This window comes from Hyperoodon ampullatus, assembly GCF_949752795.1.
Source record: "Hyperoodon ampullatus genome assembly, chromosome: 13".
NCBI classification, from domain to species: domain Eukaryota; kingdom Metazoa; phylum Chordata; class Mammalia; order Artiodactyla; family Ziphiidae; genus Hyperoodon; species Hyperoodon ampullatus.
This window is the reverse complement of record NC_136926.1, coordinates 27,266,438-27,285,418: the sequence shown is the minus strand read 5'-3', so window position 1 is coordinate 27,285,418 and position 18,981 is coordinate 27,266,438. Positions and strand designations below refer to the sequence as shown.

Here is an 18,981-nt window from a genome sequence, read left to right as displayed (position 1 = left end):
AGAAATTTGTGGGGGGCATTGGGAGGGGGAGTGTTGAACACATCTCCCACGTGTCCTGTCCTTTGGTACTTGCCCCGTGGCCTCCCTGGGCCTTTCCCCCACATTTTCCTCTGCTGATTCCATGGCTGAGAAAACAGTGGTGGGTGAAGTTTGAGATCAGTGAGGGCTGATGGGGGTTACAAAGTGTGCTTATGTTGTTAACATTCGTCTGAGGTCCCCTTCATGTGTTTCCCTTGGAGGTGTTCTTGTGACGGCAGGTTCACTGTCTGTCCCAGGCTCATGGGCTGTCCCCTTTGGTGGGTCCTGGGCTGCAGGGGTCGTCTCCTCTGGCTGCTGTTGAGTGGACTCAGTGTCATGGTGACTTAGGCGGGGGTCAAATGAGCAGGCGGGGTGAAAGCTCTGCCCTTTCTGCCTGCCTTGCCAGAAGGATGGTCCAGGTTCTCTGAAATAAGATTTTAGTTACGAACATCCCTTCTTTGACCCCAAGACAAACTCACAGTAGTGATTTCCCCGGAACCCCTGGAGTGAGTGTCCTTGGTTACAAAGAGGACAAATGGTGGAAGGCAGGCCCTGCTGGGAGGTTCCAGAAACACAGCGAGAACCAAGAGGGCCCTGGGCAGTGACCTTCACCTGCTTCCTTGAGCGGCACTGTGCCCTCTCCCTGGGCAGTGCAGTGAATTCAGATCAGCGGGAGCTGCGGAAAGCACAGCAAGGGCGCCCAGCCAGATTTGCATGCAAATATGACGTCAGCAGTGGAAAAGCAACAGGCCGGTGTGAAAAGCGAAAGTACTTTGGTACAAATGGAGCGAAGACAAAAGCGGCCCTCCTGTGTCTACTTCTGAGATGCCCTGTGACCCTGGGCCAGCCCCTCTGCAGAAAGACGGGTGTCTGAGCCCCCCGTGGCCCTCGCCAGGGTTTACAGCAGGGCGGGGGAGCAGCGTCTTCTAGTGTCTTGGTACCTTCTTGGTTTTCTGTTTCTGTGTGCCTTTTGTTGTTCTGTGGTAGCCGAGCTCTGCCGGCCTTTCCCAGAAGGATGGATTCCAGAGGAGGCCGAGCCAAGCCGGACGAAGACAGACAGACAGACGGGGATGGCTGCCATCCCTGCCTTCAGGAGGAGCACAGCAGGGCCAGGGCGGGAAGGGGCGTCACTCGGCCTCACTTCTGCTTCTGGGATTAAACTGCTTCCTGTTTTTACTTTTAGGATGAATACCTTTCTCTCGTGGCCAGGCTCATTATCCATTTTCGAGACATCCGTAAGTAAAACATCACATCTCTGGGTGGTTGTGGTCGCCACGAGAGGCCGGCCAGTCTCGGCCCCAGTGCCTGAGGCAGGATGTCTGTGGACAGCGCCTGCTTTCCGGGAAGTTCTTCATGGCTTCGCATTTGATTCCATGTTTCCCATCCTCCCAGAGCCTCAGCCTGAAACGTGCTGATTGTGGCCTAATGGAGATGTTAGTGTCCAAGTGGTCTGGGCTGGACTGCTCTTTTTGCTTGTCTGCTTAATCTCCCTTTTTGAAAGACTGCTGCTTTGATCTCTAGGCAGTTCCTGAATAAGCAGAGTCCACCCTGGAATAGACACTTCCTTCCCTGATCCCTGGTTTTTTTGACCCATGGAGGCTGGACCTAACTGTGTTCCTGTCAGGCTGGAAGCTTCTGGGGCCAGCTTTCTCAGCGCCACCCTGTACTCCCTGCCCTGGTGAGGGCCCAGCCCCACAGCATCCCAGGTCCTCTTCGGGTCAGGGCCGCTCAGGGCCGCTGGGGGGTGGTGGTGGTGGTTACAGCCACAGCGCCTCCTGCCGGCCTGCAGTGGTGTGACCACAGGAGGCAGGTTCCTCCCACGCAGCCTGTCCACGGGACGGCTGCTCCCTGTGGCTGTCGAGACACCTGTGGCGTCGGCGTCACTCATCTCAGGGAAACATTGGGGACCCCAGAGTCCTTTCAGGGCCATTGCTTCTTTCCACACTAACTTTTTACCAGACTGGCCAGCAAGATGAACCTCACTTGATTTCACTTTCTTTGCTGTGTTTGGGAAGGTCCCATGGTGTTTGGAACAAGAGGAGCCGCCACTAGAAGCCTGGGGCATGAGCAGCCTGGCCACGACCCCGTCTGTACTGGCAAGGGCTCAGCCTTTCGGGCTGGCTGGTCCATTTGGGAGCTGGCCCTGGCACGGCAGTGCACACAGCCCTTTGGAGGGGGCGCCCACAGCTACCTCACCCCCAGCAGAGGGTGGAACTGTTGTGGCAGTTCCCTGCCCGCCCTGGGGCTGGCTGGATCCGGCCTCTAACCAGCCTTGGACAGACTCAGTTTCCTCATCCAGAAAATGGGGATGCTGCCTCCCTCACCAGAGTGGGCTGAAAATGGAGGTGTTGTGGGCCCACCGTAGATCCCTGAAGCACTCTTGTTTGTGGCTCGGGGCCTGTACTAAGAGCCCCGGCCTGGGAAGGAAGGAACTAGAGGAGACCCAGCATCAGCCTCCACCTGGGGGCTGTTCTCCAGGGCCCAGGTTGACTGTGGAGTGGTTCTGCACCCTCTTGCTCCAGGCCTCCTTGTGTGTCAATGCTGCTGGGGGTGGGACACATACATGTATTCACACATGTTCACACACACACACACACACACACACACTCTCTCTCTCTCTCTCTGAAACTCTGAGGTATGTTTTGTCTAGTTTCTAGGCAGGGTCAGCTCAGTGTTAGCAAATGACCTCTGGGCGAATGCCTTCAGCACTGACTTAGTGTGGAAATATATGGTTACATAAAAACTTTGTTTACTTTGGTTTCTTCTTTTTTTTTCTTTATATATAGATAACAAGAAATCACAAGCTTCTGTCAGTGGTAAGAGTTTCTCCTTTTGGAATTAAAGTTTTTCCCAACCTTGACTGCGGAGTAGCAGGAGTGGGATGGTGGGTGCTGCGTGTGCCTGGGGTTAAGCTGTTACTGGAGGAGGAAGTTCCCGGAGAGACGACCTCGGGTTCCTGAGAACTGCCAGCTCCCGGCCCACCAAGCACCCTCCTCCTGGTGACCGTGGAGTCGGACGATACCACCCCATCCCATTCCTCCCGCAAAAAAGATGATGAAAACTCACACGATTATTGAATATTATCTAAAATTTTGAGCTCTCTGGGAGAGAACTAGTATGGTAAATACTATGCTCAGTATAATAATCTGTAGTATTTAGAGAATAACTATGAATTCACTTTCTTAAGTTACAAAGTTTCTTTGTAAGTTAAGAATTATCATTCTTTTTTATTTTTTAATTTCAAGGTTTTATCTCATGGGAACCCTGTTGATTTAGCCTAGGTCTCACTGAGTGAGCTGCCAGTGAAGGTGTTTAGCAGATCCCAGTAGCCAACTAAACTCCGACTGCCGGGCGGGGAGCCACCCTGGCGGGCTGTTTGTCTTACTGTCGGCGGCACATGCCGCATGCCCAGGCTTGCCTTGGCCGAGCTGGCTGCACCTGCCTGGGGTCTCTTGGCTTGTGCAGCGATTGTTGGCCAGCCAGGGCCGGGGTGTGTGTGTGGGGGGTGGGTATCAAGAGTGCTTGGCCAGGAGAATGTGTGTGTTCACTCGGTTCTGTGGCAGGGTGAGCCAGCCAGGCTGCACCTGCCTGCAGGTGGCTCTTTGCTGTTACAACAAGAGCCTCTGGCTCCTGCCCCAAGCCCTGGCATTACTCACTCAGCTGGCGAGCATCTGCGGACCCCTCCCACACACCCTTGTTCTCAGGGGTCTTTCCTGAGAACAGCTCCTCAGTGGGGTCCTGCCCAGACTTAGCAGAGATGGGCTTCTGGTGCACAAGGGGACTTGTAACCTCCCTGGGAGATCTACTCCTGCCCCCTCTTCTCTGGCCCCAGGCTCGGCTTACTGTGAAGAGCCCTTGACCCTTGTTTTCTCTGGATTCCCAGCTGTGTCTCACCCAGCAGGAGGGGCCTATGGCCAGGAGGGGTGGGGCCACTGCCTGCCACCAAAGGCTTGCTCGTCCCTTGGAGTCTGTCAGGACCTGGCATAGGCTAGGCTAGGGTGTGGGCTGTGTTCCCTTCCCAGGAGGTGTCCCAGCCCCTGGGGTGTGGCAGGCAGCTGGGCCGGGGCTTGGGGGACTCCCGGGACTCCGGCCGCTCACCATTTGGGACTCTGAGGGTGTTGAGCCTGGAGGTGGGAGGAAGCGTGGGCCCGGGAAGGCCTCATGGCCCACAGAGCCTGGCCTGGTTTGGCGGACACTGCCCTGAGACGCTGCACCCTGTGCCCCGCAGACCCTATGAATGCACTGCAGAGCCTGACTGGCGGGCCCGCCGCGGGAGCAGCCGGCATTGGCTTACCTGCTCGGGGCCCCGGCCAGCCCCTGGGCGGGATGGGCGGCCTGGGGGCCATGGGGCAGCCGATGCCACTCTCGGGGCAGCCACCTCCTGGCACCTCAGGGATGGCCCCCCATGGCATGGCTGTCGTGTCCACGGCCGCTCCGCAGAGTGAGTACCACGCTTCTCAGAGAACCTGCCGTGCTTTCCACAGGCGGCGCGTTCTCTTCCCAGCCTGGGGTGGGGGTGGTGAGGGGGCGAGAGGAGCTGGGGAGGCTCCAGCCTGCTCTGCCTCCCAGAGGGCGAGGGACACCGAGGCCCTCTTGCCCAGGCTGAGGGAGGACTTGGAGGAGGATGGGGTGGCCTGGGACTCCATCCAAGGGGCTGTGCTTTGTAGTCAAGATAGAAACAGCTCTGTCTCAGGGTGTCCTCAGCCGCGAAGCCCCGTCTGTCCCTTCCAGGGTTGCCCTGGCCCCAGGCCGCCCGGGCTGTGGCTCGCATCCTGATTCCCCTCCCAAAGGAGGCGCCTGACCCTCCACACAACTGCTCGGGCCAGGAGCAGGGTTGCAGCGCCGGCTGCCTCTGTCCCAGGACCCTCTTTTTTTCTTTTTTTCTTTTTTTTTTTTTTTTTTTTTTTTTGTGGTACGCAGGCCTCTCACTGTTGTGGCCTCTCCCGTCGTGGAGCACAGGCTCCGGATGCACAGGCTCAGTGGCCATGGCTTGCGGGCCTAGCCGCTCCGCGGCATGTGGGATCTTCCCGGACCGGGGCACGAACCCGTGTCCCCTGCATCGGCAGGCGGACTCTCAACCACTGCGCCACCAGGGAAGCCCCAGGACCCTCTTTTTAAAAATATTTATTTATTTATTTTTGGGTGTGTTGGGTCTTCGTTGCTGTGCACAGGCTTTCTCCAGTTGTGGCGAGCGGAGGCTACTCTTTGTTGCGGTGTGCGGGCTTCTCACTGCGGTGGCTTCTCTTGTTGCGGAGCACGGGCTCTAGGCGCGTGGGCTTCAGTAGTTGTGGCACGCGGGCTCAGCGGTTGTGGCGCGCGGGCTCTAGAGCGTAGGCTCGGTAGTTGTGGCGCACGGGCCTAGTTGCTCTGCGGCATGTGGGATCTTCCCAGACCAGGGCTCAAACCCATGTCCCCTGCATTGACAGGCGGATTCCTAACCACTGTATCACTAGGGAAGTCCCCCAGGACCCTCTTGATGGACATTTATGCTTGTAGACTTTTATCTAGTACTGCTAAGTGCTTCAGTACTTTTTCCCCCTATGTAACTTTTTATTTTTGAAATAGTTGAAGAGTCACAGGAAGTTGCAGAATAGCACAGAGCTCCCATGTGCCCTTCCCCCAGCTTCCCCAACGAAAACATCCTAGTGCATCACCAAAACCACGACAGTGCTGTCAACTCAGGCAGACTTTATTCACATGTGACCAGTCTTTGCATGCACTCTTGCGCATGCGCGTGCATGTGTGTGGTTCTGTGAGGTCTTATCACGTGTGGAATGGAGTCAGCACATGGAACCGTCACCACCAACAGGCTGTGCTGGTGCCTCCTAATAATCACACCCTCCCTCCAACCCAAAGCCTGGCAGCTGCTGATCTGTTCTCCGCCTTGGTAATTGTGTCATTTTACGAATGTTACATAAATAGAATCATGCAATATTTGACTTGTTGAGACTGGCTTTTTTTCACTCGGCCTAACGCCCTTGGGAGCCTCCAGGTGGTGTTGGTAATTCCTTCCTGTTCGCTGCTGAGTAATATTCCCTGGACTGGCTGGGCCACGCACAGTTCACGTATCCACTCACCCTTGAAGGACATATGGGTTGTTTCAGTTTGGGCTGTTAAGCTAAAGTTGCTGTGAATGCTTGTGTACATGTTGTGGTGTTCCCATGTATTCTGTCTCGCGTCCCTCTCAGGAACCCTGTGATGAGGGCAGCCGTGGCCTCGAGCACCCTGTTCTTTGTTGGGTTCCCTGTGTCCAGGTCGCCTTGCCCTTCTCAGAGGCCACACGCATCCTCATTCCCACCCGCTCCTGCACTGGCACCTTCTGCCCCCAGACACCCCCTTCCTCCCAGAGCTTCATTTCTCTTCCTTACTGACGTCTTGCCGTCTGACGCTTGGCTCAGTGGTTGGTTCTTCATCTCGAGCTCCCGGGTCCCCTCTTGTCAGCACACCTGTCTCTCTCTCTCCATCTCTCTCTCTCTCTCTCTCACACACACACACACACACACACACGCGCGCCTTTCAGAAGGATGCTCTGGCTCCTTTTCATGTTATACTCGGGTGCGCTGATTGAATTTCTTTTTATCACAAACTTAGATTTTATAATAAAAAATAGTTTTAAGCTGTATGAGTTTAGAATGTTTTGCAGTCTGACTCCTGAGACTGTCAGTTCAGCAGCGAAGCTTTGGTGGGCTGTCTGCACCCTCCCTAGTCCAACCTTGGCCCACATCCTGTCTTCAGCTTCCGAGGGGCTTGGTTTCCTGTGTGGCACCAGGGGAAGTTGAAGTGGTCTCTACTCTCATGTCCTGCTGCTGCCTCTACACAGACCCACCCTCCCTGCCTGTGACCTCTGGTGGCCTGGTCTCCCTGAAATAAGTGTAGTGCTAATGGGTAGTTGCTACCCTTTTCTGACACCTCCAAACGCTACTGTGTGATGAAGGCTGCTTCGACCTTAGTTCCACGCCCCCAGAGTGAGGGTCCTGGGTCAGAGGACTCGCAAAGGGCAGCCCAGAGCCTGCTGTGCATCTCCAGGTGACCTGGGTTAGTCACAGGAAACACACACTGCTGACTGTGGATAAGGCTGGGGCTGAGGTACAGGATACTTTTAAACTCTATACTTTTTTGTTTCCTTGATGAATTTTATATCATGTGCATGTAGAACCTACTTTAAAAATAAGCCGTATTTCTGGCTGTTGCTGAGGAGCCCTCTCTCCTTCTGTGTAGACTGTATTTTGGATTGTTGGGCTGGCAGAAGGTAGGGGCAGCTCTTTGCCCTGCTATGCCTTGGCACGCTGCAAGGTGGGGGAAAGCAATCCTGGGATCCCTCCGTCCAGGATTTGTGCCAGGGCCCTTGGCATCCCCCAGCTCCACCAGAGCCTGGGGCGGATTGGAGGAGGGTGCTCCCAGTTTAGGCCTGTGAGAATTGCAGATCAGGGTCAGTCATTGAGCACACAAAATCAGCAGGCATGGAAGGAAGCAGACACACCTCAAGGAGGAGCAGAAACAATCACCAGATGTGGAGACGCCCCAGGACATAGCCATTGTTAGATATGGCCTTGGGGTGCTTAAAAAAATAAAGGTTGGACTTCCAAATGAATGAACACTGGATACTGTATCAGGAGTGACCAAACAGATTTGAAAAGTAACCAAGTAGAACTTGTAGAGATGAGAAGTAAAGTCATTGAAAGAGCAAAGTGTGGATGAATAAACAGATTAGATACAGCTGAAGAAGGAGTTGGAACTAGAAGCTACATTTGAAGACGTTACCTAGAATGTAGCCTAGAGAAGAGGCCTCAGGAACAGGAGGGTGAGAAACGTGGAGGATGAAATCAGGAAGTCTGACGGGCATCTAAGTGCAGATGGAAGCACAGAGGGTGTGAGGAGACAATGGCTGATGAAAGCCCAGTGGACCACACAGGTTAAATAAGGCATCCATGCCCCAACCTGTTGTGAAACAGCAGGACACCAAAGGCCAGAAGACTATCTCAGAAACAGCCATTTCTGTCAAGGAGCGAGAAGCAGACTCAGCAGACTCGGTGATGGAGTCAAGAAGACAGTAGAGGTTGTTAGAGCCCTGAGCACAGAGCTGCCAACAAAGCCGAGGAGACCTTCACTAAAAGTTTTTAAGGGCATACTTTTTTTTCCCCTCACCATTTCCTCTTACCTCTCAGACCATCCTTCCCAAGATGCCAGGTGTAAATGGGAGAAGAAACATTTTCCATATAAGGGCATAAACATGCACAAATCTAAGCTAGTGATTCTCAGCGATTTTGCACCCTGGTGGGTGTTTGGCAATACGTGGAGACAGTTTGGCTGTTACAGCTGGCGGCGGGGGGCTGCTGCTGGCGGCCTGCGGTGGGCAGAGGCCAGAGATGCTGCTGAGCATCTTCCGTGTACAGGGCAGTCCCCACAGCACGGCGTTGTCTGGCCCAAGGTGTCAGGAGGGGCAAGGCTGGGAATCCTTGGTGTAAACAGAAATGACCTCTGTAAAATAATCCTTAGAGCTACCCTCTACACGTTCCAAGCACTGTTTTGGGTCTGTAATAGATTATTTAATTCTGAGTCCAATGTAGGGGTATGTAGTATAGCTGAGGAAACTGAGGCACAGAGCAGTGACAGAGTTGGGATTTGAGTCCAGGTGTCTGGGTCCGAGGATGTACCCCTGGCCTTTATTCTATCCTGCCTCTTAATATAAGTCTGCTGTGTGGGCATAAGAAGATAAACAGGGACCAAACCAAATGGAGTCAGGAAGGGCGAATATCAAGGATATCAGGTCTATCGTGTGCATGTAAAACCTACTTTAAAAAGTGTTTAGAGAGGATTCTAAGGTCCTCATATTTGGGAAAGAGGTTTAAATGTGGATAAACTTTATACTTTGTTAAATTAAATATGCATGATAAAATTGTAAAAGTCGTTGCTAAAACAGTAGAAATAGTTTGTAAATTCCAAATCCATAGGAAAAAATGGAATGAGACAGAAACAACAAACAAAAATCCAAACGAACAAAAATCAACCCAGTCTTCCAACAAGATAAAATTCAGAAGAGGAGAAAAAAAATGTCCATTATACCTCAGTAAAGCTCAAAAAAAAAAAAAAGAGCAAGAGAAACTTAGAAGCGGAAAGACAGATACAAATAAGTTGAAAACTGTAAGTAATCACAGTAAATGTGGAGGGATAGGCTTTCCTGCTGAGACTGAATGGAAACATAAGGAGAGGGTACAGCTCTTTAATCCTTACAGGAAACACACCTGAAATAGAAGATGCAAAAAGACTTGAAAATAAAAGTTGTGTTGGGCAATTTCCCCTCCCAGTTACTAATAGTTACCAGACAAAAATAATGAATTTAGAGAGGAGTTGAAGGATGTAGTGAGCAGCTTCGTCTAAGCCTGTGGGTGGGAAATGTGCTCACAATGGGTCCTGCATGGATGTACTCCCCACCCTGACGCTCTTCAGAAGTTGTGCTGAAGGAGAGAGCTAGTCCTTCTGTGTGGTTTAAAAATGGCAGAGTCATTAGAAATGGAGGTCACCTTAGTAGCTGCTGAGGCGTGGCACCATAAGGGCTCCTGTGGTGTTGGAACTGTGCCAGGTCTTGACCTCCATGGTGGCTGAATCTTGCCAGGTGAGAAAATTGTATAGAATTTACACACTCAGGCAAATGGGCACACATTCTGATTGTGTTATGGCATTATACAAAGTGCTACTATTGGGGAAAACTGGGCAAAGTGTACAAAGTGTCTCTGTGTTCCTCCTTTTCATCTTTATTGAAATATAGTTTGTACCCATATTCACCCACTGGAAGTGTACTGTGCAGGGGTGGTCAGTGCACTCACAGCATCAATTTTAAAACATTTTCATCACCTGAAGAGACCGGATCACTGAAAATCTTGTGAATGATTGTTAATTTTTATTTATTTGTTTTTAATTTTTTGGCCACGCTGCGCGGCCTGTGGCATCTTATTTCCCCGAGCCCGGATCGAACCCATGCCCCCTGCAGTGGAAGCATGGAGTCTTAACCACTGGACCACCAGGGAAGTCCCTGAATGATTGTTTGTATCAGCATTATTTATAACTACCAAAAAGTGGAAACAACCCAGATGTCCATCAGCTGATGGACAACACAAAATGTGGGAAATCTATATAGTGGAGTATTATATGGCAACAAAAAGAAAGGGAATACTGATCCGTGTCACAGTGTGGGTGAACCTTGTAAACGGGATGCTGAGGGGAAGGAGCCAGTCACAAAAGATCCCAGTTGTGAGATTCTGTTGATACGAAGTGTCCAGAGCAGGTGGTTCCATCGAGACGGGAAGCAGATCACTAGTTGCTGGGTCCCAGGCCTCTTGGCTGGCCTGTTCTTTCCTGTTCATTACTACCGTGATTCACTCTATAGTAAGTTCTGTCCTGTCATCATCACCCTGTCCCTCCCGCACTGGCGGGGGCGGCACCTTCCCCGCTGCACCCAGTGCGAGTTCCCCGACCCCTCTGTCCCCAGCCCAGCTGCAGCTCCAGCAGGTGGCGCTGCAGCAGCAGCAGCAGCAGTTCCAGGCACAGCAGCAGGCGGCGCTGCAGCAGCAGCAGCAGCAGTTCCAGGTGCAGCAGAGTGCCATGCAGCAGCAGTTTCAGGCCGTGGTGCAGCAGCAGCAGCTCCAGCAGCAGCAGCAGCAGCAGCATCTGATCAAGTTGCATCATCAGAACCAGCAGCAGGTACTAGACGCCATTATTCTGGACCCTGGCCTTCTCCAGGGCTCCCGAGCCTGGGACGAGAAGAAGTGGGCCTACTGTGTGCCGGGGGATGGATCAGGTGGCTCCTGGTGCAGGCAGTTCATGTGAGAGTCTGCCCAGGCCAGAGTGAGGCTACCCTCCACTCGTAGCACAGCCTGGACCTCCCCATGGGTGTGCGTCCTCTGAGCACACGCAGGCCTCCTGACCTGTCCCTGAGTGTTCCGGTGTCTGGACGCGGCGCTAATCAAGCCCTGCCTAGTGTCCCACAGGGGTGGCCATGTCACATTAGGAGCCCTGCTTACAAGAATACCTTTTCTCACGCGCATGCTCTGCAGTCAATGCCCTGATGGGTTAAGCGTCTTTTGTCAGGCCTGTTGTGGGTTGAGGGAGGGAAGCCCTGAAGGGCCCCCTGCTCTTTCCCACCTGCTCCAGGCCTTGGCTTATGCCTCCTTTTCCCGAGGCCCCTCCTGGATCTTGGAGGCCCCTCTCCCAGGGCTGACAGTGAATCTTCAGCCCCGCATTTTTTTTTTTTTTTTTTTTGGTGGTACGCGGGCCTCTCACTGTTGTGGCCTCTCCCGCTGTGGAGCACAGGCTCCGGACGCGCAGGCTCAGCGGCCATGGCTCACAGGCCCAGCCACTCCACAGCATGTGGGATTTTCCCAGACCGGGGCACGAACCCATGTCCCCTGCATTGGCAGGCAGACTCTCAACCACTGCGCCACCAGGGAAGCCCCAGACCCGCTTTTCCTCCTCATCCTGAGCCTGGTCCTGTGACCACTCTAGGGACCAAACAAGCATCCCTGGAGAGGCTTTGGAGATCTGCAGTCAGCTGAACCTTGTCCAGCTTCTCTGGTGCTGCGCCTATATGTGACCCCTTACCAAGCCCTCCAGACCCTTCCCTGGACCCTTCCTTTGTCCTCTCAGGCCTAGAGATGGGCCAGCGTCTGGTGGCCAGGGCACAGGTGCACGCTTGTTGCCCTCGGTGTCCCTCTGCCTCCCGGGAGAGCATCCTGGGCAGACTTACCAGTGCAGGATTCCAAGGCCGGAAAGGTGATGGGTGCTGCTTGTTCCACCCCAGATGCAGCAGCAGCAGCAGCAGCAACTACAACGGATGGCACAGCTGCAGCTGCAGCAACAGCAACAGCAGCAGCAGCAGCAGCAGCAGGCTTTGCAGGCCCAGCCGCCAATACAGCAGCCCCCAATGCAGCAGCCACAGCCTCCCCCCTCACAGGCTCTGCCCCAGCAGCTGCAGCAGCTGCATCACCCGCAGCACCACCAGCCACCACCGCAGCCCCAGCCGCCGGTGGCCCAGAACCAGCCATCGCAGCTCCCGCCTCAGTCACAGACGCAGCCTTTGGTGTCGCAGGCTCCGGCCCTCCCCGGACAGATGCTGTACGCCCAGCCGCAGCTGAAACTCGTGAGTACCCAGGGCTCGCACAGCCAGGGCTCTTCTGGCGTCTCCTGTGCTGTCGGCGGTCTCTGGGGCGCCCTGGCTGTAGATGGCAGGTCCTCTTCCAGCACCAGGATTCAGGTGGCCCTGGCCCCTGCCGGCCCGCACATTCAGATCAGCAAGGGTGCGTGCATTCCATCAGCTGCTGCATCCAGTGTGTGATGCCCCTGCTCCCAGGTGGCACCTTGTCTTCCGAGCAGCATGGCTGATTCTGTGGCAGCCACAGGCATTGTAAGATTGTGGATGATTAGATGGACAGCAACACCCATCTTCTTACTATTGGAGGGGGCAGTGTACCACCTCCCCTGGGTGTCCACGGTGGTCTTCTGACCACTCAGTTCTGTTCTGAGCAGAGATCATGACCGTATTTTTGAGGGGGGTATTGATGTAAAATACTGTTATTTTCAGTCTTATGCATCTGTGTAAAAGCAGAACCAGTCAGTGACGTTTACATGAAAGACAAAATATTGTACTGAGTCAGGGGTAGCAGTGTCAAGGGGCCATTTAAATGTTTTTTCAACTCACTTCCTTGGTTTTTGTGGCCTTCTATTTACTGTTCATTGGGTGAAGTGGGGATACGGGCCACACCTGAATCGAGTAGTGGCCGAATAGTAAGCCCCACAGGTGCAGGCTGGAGGTCTGGGGAGGGTCTTGAGGAGGGTCACACCTGTCACCTGGTTTCCTTTGAGGAGTCAGGGCTCAGAGTGGGGTTCTCGTAGACCATCAGCATGCTCTGCTTGCCGCGGTAGCTGGTGGTGATGGCTGTGTGGTGGTGTCCCATCAGGGCAGGCGTCTCGCCAGGAGAGAGAGGGCTCAGCTGTGCTGACTCAGAGCCTGGCTGGCGTGGACACTTTTGATGAGCCATGGGATAAGGGACAGCCAGTAGCGGGACATCAGCCAGGGAAGTGGTGGCAAGCCCATCCCCCTTCTCGAGGAGAGCTTAGAGACTCCGGCTCCCACAGACGAACGTGGAGGTGCTCTGCCCTCTGCCCTGGTGGCTCCAGATTGCTGCTCCCTTCCTCCTCAGGTCCGGGCTCCGATGGTGGTGCAGCAGCCGCAGGTGCAGCCCCAGGTGCCGCAGGTGCAGCCCCAGGTGCCACCGCAGACAGCAGTGCCGACGGCTCAGGCCTCCCAGATAGTGGGTCCCGGAGTCCAGGTGAGGGCCCAGAGCCTCGGCTCTGGAGGCGCCAGCCAGTGCATGTCCCTCGCGCTATGGTGAGGGTCCTGGTTGGATCAGGGCCTGTCCCTGGGGACCTTGGGTGGAAGCCCCGCTCGGCCGTGTCTGGGCCCCCGGCTTCACAGGGCACAGGCTGTTCCCACCTCCCGTGGTGCCCCACATTTTCCCTCTTCCCTTCTCCTCCAAGAGGGCATTGGTGAGAGCATCACGATCTCTTCTTGCCTCAGCTCTGAGCATGGGGCTGGGGGGATAGTAGCTCTCTAGAAACTGGGAAGAGCACGAGGACGGTGGCATCTGGCTCTGGTGGTCAGCACAGACTTGTGCCGTGGCCCCTTGCCCTGCTGACTTGCAGGGCTCACCCCTGTGTGACACATGTGGCCCAGGTCCACCATGCCCACCCTCTGCAAATCGGATGTCGATGGGATGGAGGAGACCTCCCAGCCTTGCCTAGTAGAGGCCACAGCCTCCTTGGTGTCTGGGGTAGGAGGCTGGGCCTCATGACTTCTCCATAGACGCCCCCCTCACCTATGTCCAGTCCCCGGCCTTGGTTCCTCCTGTCTCCACCCAGCAGTGGCAACACTGATAGTCTGGCTCAGAAGAGCGTTGGCTTTAGACAGAGCCAATGTGCTGCTTGATGTGGTGAGACCCCAGGGGCGACCCGGCCACCCCGATGCTGTGCGGCGCTGGGCTGCCATGCCGAGCATCCCTGCCAGCTCCTGCCCTGCTCACTCCCCAAGTCTGTTGAGCTCCCTGTCTGGGGCACCGGGCCATGTGGTAAGCACTGCTGGGATGCTGTGTGTTCCCTTAGCATTGGCGGGAGGCTCAGAAATGGTCCTTCCTGGTCCCTGCCACATGGCTGGAGTCCATGGGAAACACGCCACTGGGGGGACCTGTGGCGTTTGGAGGTAGCTCTGTGGTCACTGCACCACATCACCAGCTTGCCCACGTGTGGTCTTATGTGCAACACACCACGGACATCATGTTTGTAGCTGGGGCAGGGCTGGAGGCCTTGTATGACAATGTTGGCATCCTCCTCTGCCACCACCCTGTGTGTCCCAGCCTTGTCCCCAGGCCTCCTGGGGCTCTCTGCTCTCGGTGTCCTGTGCGGACTGTGGTCAGAGTTGGGATGGCGGCAGTGGCATGGAGTGACCACCCAGCCGGCGGAAGCCGCTGCCCTTGCTGCCTCTCAGGTCTGGTAGGAGAGTGGGAGGCTTGGCCCTCTGGCCTGGTAGCTTCCGTCCTGAAGCAGAACTTCCCTTTTCACCCCAGTTCTTGGTGTTTGGGAAGCGAGCAGCCGAAGAGTTGCCGTCTTCCAATGGTCCAGGCCCCACCTGCTGGTTCGTAGGCTTCTTGCTTGGGTAGGTGGACTCCCTGCAGCTTCCTGGGCGCCCATCGCTCTCCTGCAGTGGCCGCAGGGGATGCGCTCCATACCCCATGCCGACCCCTGGGCTGTGCTTCCCTTCCTGGTAGTCACATGCCTTTACTTCTGCTGGAGGTCCCAGTCCAGCCCGCGTGGGGCTTGGCCGTGGGCTTGATCACCTCGAGGGTAACCTTGATTTGTAACCTTCTGTCCCCTCGTGGAGCACAGAGGGCTGACAGCCGGCAGGGCTGAGGCAGGCATGGGCTCTTCTCCCCAGGTGGGGACTCGGGTAGCTGGGTGGGAGGGAGGCGCCACCACTCATACCTGCGAGCGGGTTTGGTTTTCTGAGGATGCACCTTCAGGGTTTATGGGAGGGGTGTCCACCCCCTCCTGAGTGAGAGGCCAGCCTTGGGCAGAGTGGAAGCGAGGCCTCACCCTGCCTGTGGGGCCGCACTGTGGGTTCCCAGGTCTGGCACAGGTATGTGTGGGGTGCTCGTGCAGGTCCCTGGGGGCCAGTTGGCAGCCTTACTATGTGGTTCTAGCAGCAGTGGGGTTCCCAGGGTGCGAGGAGACCCCTGAGGGAGAATCTCTGGATTCACAGCCTTTTTTTGCAACCTCGGTGGCAACAGTGGACAAGACAAGGCTACAGGTATTCTGACCCCAAAACTAGAAAACAGGTGGTGGCTGTAGAAGGTGGGAAAGGTTGAGGGGAGTATAAGCAAGGGAAGCATTTCAAGCGGGAGAGCCTGCTTGGCTTCTTTTCTTTCCGGTTCTCTAGGATTTTGTGTGTGGCTTCTTTCTTTTTCACGTTACAATAGAAGTAAAAGGTTGTCCTGTAATTAGAGTCCCGTGGCTGTGTGCTGTTCCTCTTTTGAACGTATCCTGCTGTCCTTAATTATTGTCTTGTTCTCGGATCCTGAGGTTACTTCTGGTTTTTTGCTGTTAGCCATGGTGCATGGCAGGTCCTGGACTGTTTGCTCACATTTCCCAGAGTGACTCACGGGGGCACTTTGAGGCTCTCGATCGTACCAGCTGGTCACCTACCAGGGGGTCGACACACAGACTAGAACTGCCGTGCGGGGCCCACGCATTTGACCTCAGAACGCGGGGTCCAGTGTCGCAGTGTGTGAAAGAGGTGCTGGGATGGGGGCCCAAGTGGCGGCCCCCAGGCCTGGTCTCTCAAGTCTGCCCTCTCAGAGCAGAGGAGGGGGGCCTCATTGTGCTCTTGGTGGTGCTGGAGCCTGATGGGTGGCGGGGCTCACAGCCCGGGCTGGAGTTTGGGATTTGGGTGGTTCAGGAAAATCAGTGAACCCTGTTCTGTATGCCTGGCTCTGACATTAACTCGTGTAGATGAGAGAGATGTCCCCGTCACATCCCTGTCCAGCAGGGCGCTGGACTAGGACTCAGCGGGAGAACCACACCCCATGATGGCAGGTGAAAACCAGGACAGGATGCGTCTCCATTTCCCAGCAGCCCCTGTGCTTTGGTCTTCCTGCTTTCTATTCTTCCAGCATTCGGAAGCTTAGCTGTCATTCTCATGTTACAGACCCCGTTCCCTGATATGTGCGTGTGGAACAGTGTGTGGAATGGGCTGAGCACACCCTGCGCCCCCTCCCCTCCCACTGGGCCCTCCAGCATGGCCGCATCCAGCGGGGGCACTCAGGGCCTCCCTGGGCGGGTGTGTGTTGGGAGGAGGAGTCGTGGCCTGGCTCATCCAATACTGTAGACGTCCGGTGTGTCTCGTTAGGATCTGTGGTCAAGAGAAAACCAGCTTTCCACCTCGGGAGCTCTGTGACCAGAAAACCAGTCCGCAGAGATCAGAGTCAAGCTTTTCATTCCTGATGACTTTGTTTCTTCCGGGAAGAAATAGCGCCTCTTTCACACCACCTGATTGCTCCTGGGCCTCTTTTGCTCTGGAAGGAGCACTGTTGAGCTGCCACGGGGCTCACAGCTGGGCACCCCCAAGTACAGGGTGGCACCGGCCAGCCGTGTCCTTTGGGTGCTATCAGCCACACCCCGGGTGCGGGCAGGGGAGCCCAGCACAGCGCGTGCTCCACGCACTGACATCCCACTTAGCATCTGGTGGGGTGGGTGGTGGGCTCTTCAGGCAGCACTCGAGTTTCGACAGACAACAGGAGAATGGCTTCCTGGCCCACACCCTGGAAGTTCTTTTGTTGGTGTGGCTGCAGGACTGTCCACTCCCAGCTCTGCCTGAGGGCTGCCTCGCACCCACAGCCATTGCCGGGGTCATGTTGGCATCTGCTACTGTCTGGGTCACCCCTGGCTTGCAGTGCCTGCTGCATGAGACCCGTTGGTGAGTGTGGGACACGCCTGTAATGGCAGGGGTCTCCCCGCAGACCTTTCTCCTGCCTTGGAGCCCTGCCCCGGCGGACTGCATGGACGTCAGCACCGCCCTAGCCTCACAGATCAGCTCATCCTCCTGGGGTAGATGTTTTGTTTCCCATGGATCACCCTGCCTCCTTTCAGAACCTGCCTGGGTGGTTTTCATTTAGTTTCATCTTCACATTGTGAACACACGCAGGCCCTGCTCCAGTGCCATGTCCAGCCTCGGTGTGCAGAGTGAGGGGGGCAGGCTAGAGTCAGTCTGCAGAATTGGGCAGGCCGGAAATGGAGGTTGGGGTGTGAGCTGGGCTCCAGGAAGCAGGCTCTGGGGGTGATGCTCAGTGCCCAGGAGGTTGCTGGGGTGTGGGGGAAGCTCTGAGTGAAGCTGGCAGGGCCTTTGGGGTGGTCCCCGTGTGACGAGCGGCCAGGCCTTTGTGCACTGTCCGCAGGCTCTGGGCAAGGCTGCTCTGCAGGGCTCATTCCGGGGCCGCTGGGCACAGGGCTGGCGGGCAGCTGTCTCCCCGAGCCGTCTGCACTGCCAGAACTGGCATCTTGTGCCTCTCAGGTGGAAAGTAGTTACTTCCACACACCGTTGATCTTAGTCCTGGGTGTGTGATTTCCCCCCTCCGCGTTCTCGGACGAATATGGCGTTGTCCTAGTGATGACAGCGGGGTGGGGACCCTGCTCTGTCCGCCCTGACGAGGACTGCAGGGAGAGCCTGCCGTGCAGAGAAGGGAGCACGATGCCAAGCCGCTCCCCTCCACCAGTGGGCTCTGCTGGTCCCACAGGGGCTGCTCGACTGCCAGACCGCAGAACCCCAGGCCAGGTGTGCTGGCAGGGGTGACAGGGGAGGCTTTGCTCCTGTCAGGCAGGCACAGGTAGGACACAGAACAAGATGGTGGCATCCCCACTGCCCTGCAGCTGGGCTTGACCTTGGTGCTGTCAGAGCTGGGGCTGCCTGTGGCCTGAGGGGTCTTGTGGAGGTTTGCGGGACAGTCCTGCCTGTCACAGAGCCCAGCCCTCACTGGCCTCCCATGCCTACAGGCTCCCACACTCAGGAGGCAGGGACCTGGGGGTGTCCCATCGCAGCCCAGAAGCCCCCGCCAGGAGCAGAGGGCCACCCAGCCTGGCCTTACTGCCAGCGTGTGCTTGCGTGGGCACCCATGGGTGGGGGCGTGTGCCCGTGTTTGTATTTGAGAGGTGGGGCATCAGAGGAAGACCAGGGTGTGTGGCGAGGCTGTGAGAGAGAAGGGGCTCGTGAGTGGGGAGTGGTGGTGGTGGGGGGGCATGGGGCGGGTGAGCAGGCTGAGCTCCTCCCCCTCCAGGTCAGCCAGAGTGGCCTCACCATGCTGTCGTCACCGTCGCCAGGCCAGCAGGTGCAGACCCCGCAGTCGATGCCCCCTCCCCCCCAGCCGTCCCCGCAGCCCGGCCCGCCCAGCTCACAGCCCAACTCCAACGTCAGGTAGGCCCGGCCCGTGCCCCTCCCCACTTGGCTTGCAGGCCCAGGCTCATGGCCGGCGCTCCCTTTCGCTCTGCACAGCTCCGGCCCTGCCCCGTCCCCCAGCAGCTTCCTGCCCAGCCCTTCGCCGCAGCCCTCCCAGAGTCCAGTGACGGCACGCACCCCGCAGAACTTCAGCGTCCCCTCCCCAGGACCTTTGAACACGCCTGGTAAGTCGGACCCAAGGCGGGCACAGTCCGGGGCCCTGCGAGGTGAGGGGCTGACGACCCTTCGTGGGCTGGGGCCGTGCTCACTGGGCCGTGTCCCGCAGTGAACCCCAGCTCCGTCATGAGCCCCGCGGGCTCGAGCCAGGCCGAGGAGCAGCAGTACCTGGACAAGCTGAAGCAGCTGTCCAAGTACATCGAGCCCCTGCGCCGTATGATCAACAAGATCGACAAGAACGAAGGTGGGGGCCGGGC

General features: G+C 56.3%; 1 protein-coding gene across 4 annotated transcripts in view; it reads left to right on the top strand.

Annotated features, from left to right (window-relative positions):
• The window catches only part of MED15 (mediator complex subunit 15), a 62,935-nt gene that overhangs the window by 40,084 nt on the left and 3,870 nt on the right, over window positions 1-18,981 (top strand). The window contains exons 3-11 of one of the 4 annotated variants that reach the window (XM_079717616.1): window positions 1,202-1,253; window positions 2,805-2,834; window positions 4,247-4,459; window positions 10,505-10,716; window positions 11,819-12,151; window positions 13,212-13,340; window positions 18,390-18,526; window positions 18,605-18,732; window positions 18,834-18,968. In XM_079717616.1, coding sequence (XP_079573742.1) covers window positions 1,202-1,253; window positions 2,805-2,834; window positions 4,247-4,459; window positions 10,505-10,716; window positions 11,819-12,151; window positions 13,212-13,340; window positions 18,390-18,526; window positions 18,605-18,732; window positions 18,834-18,968 — 1,369 coding nt within the window. Of the gene's footprint in view, window positions 1-1,201; window positions 1,254-2,804; window positions 2,835-4,246; window positions 4,460-10,504; window positions 10,717-11,812; window positions 12,152-13,211; window positions 13,341-18,389; window positions 18,527-18,604; window positions 18,733-18,833; window positions 18,969-18,981 lie in introns of all 4 variants that reach the window. The other 3 variants (XM_079717617.1, XM_079717615.1, XM_079717618.1) reach the window with 3 other exon arrangements.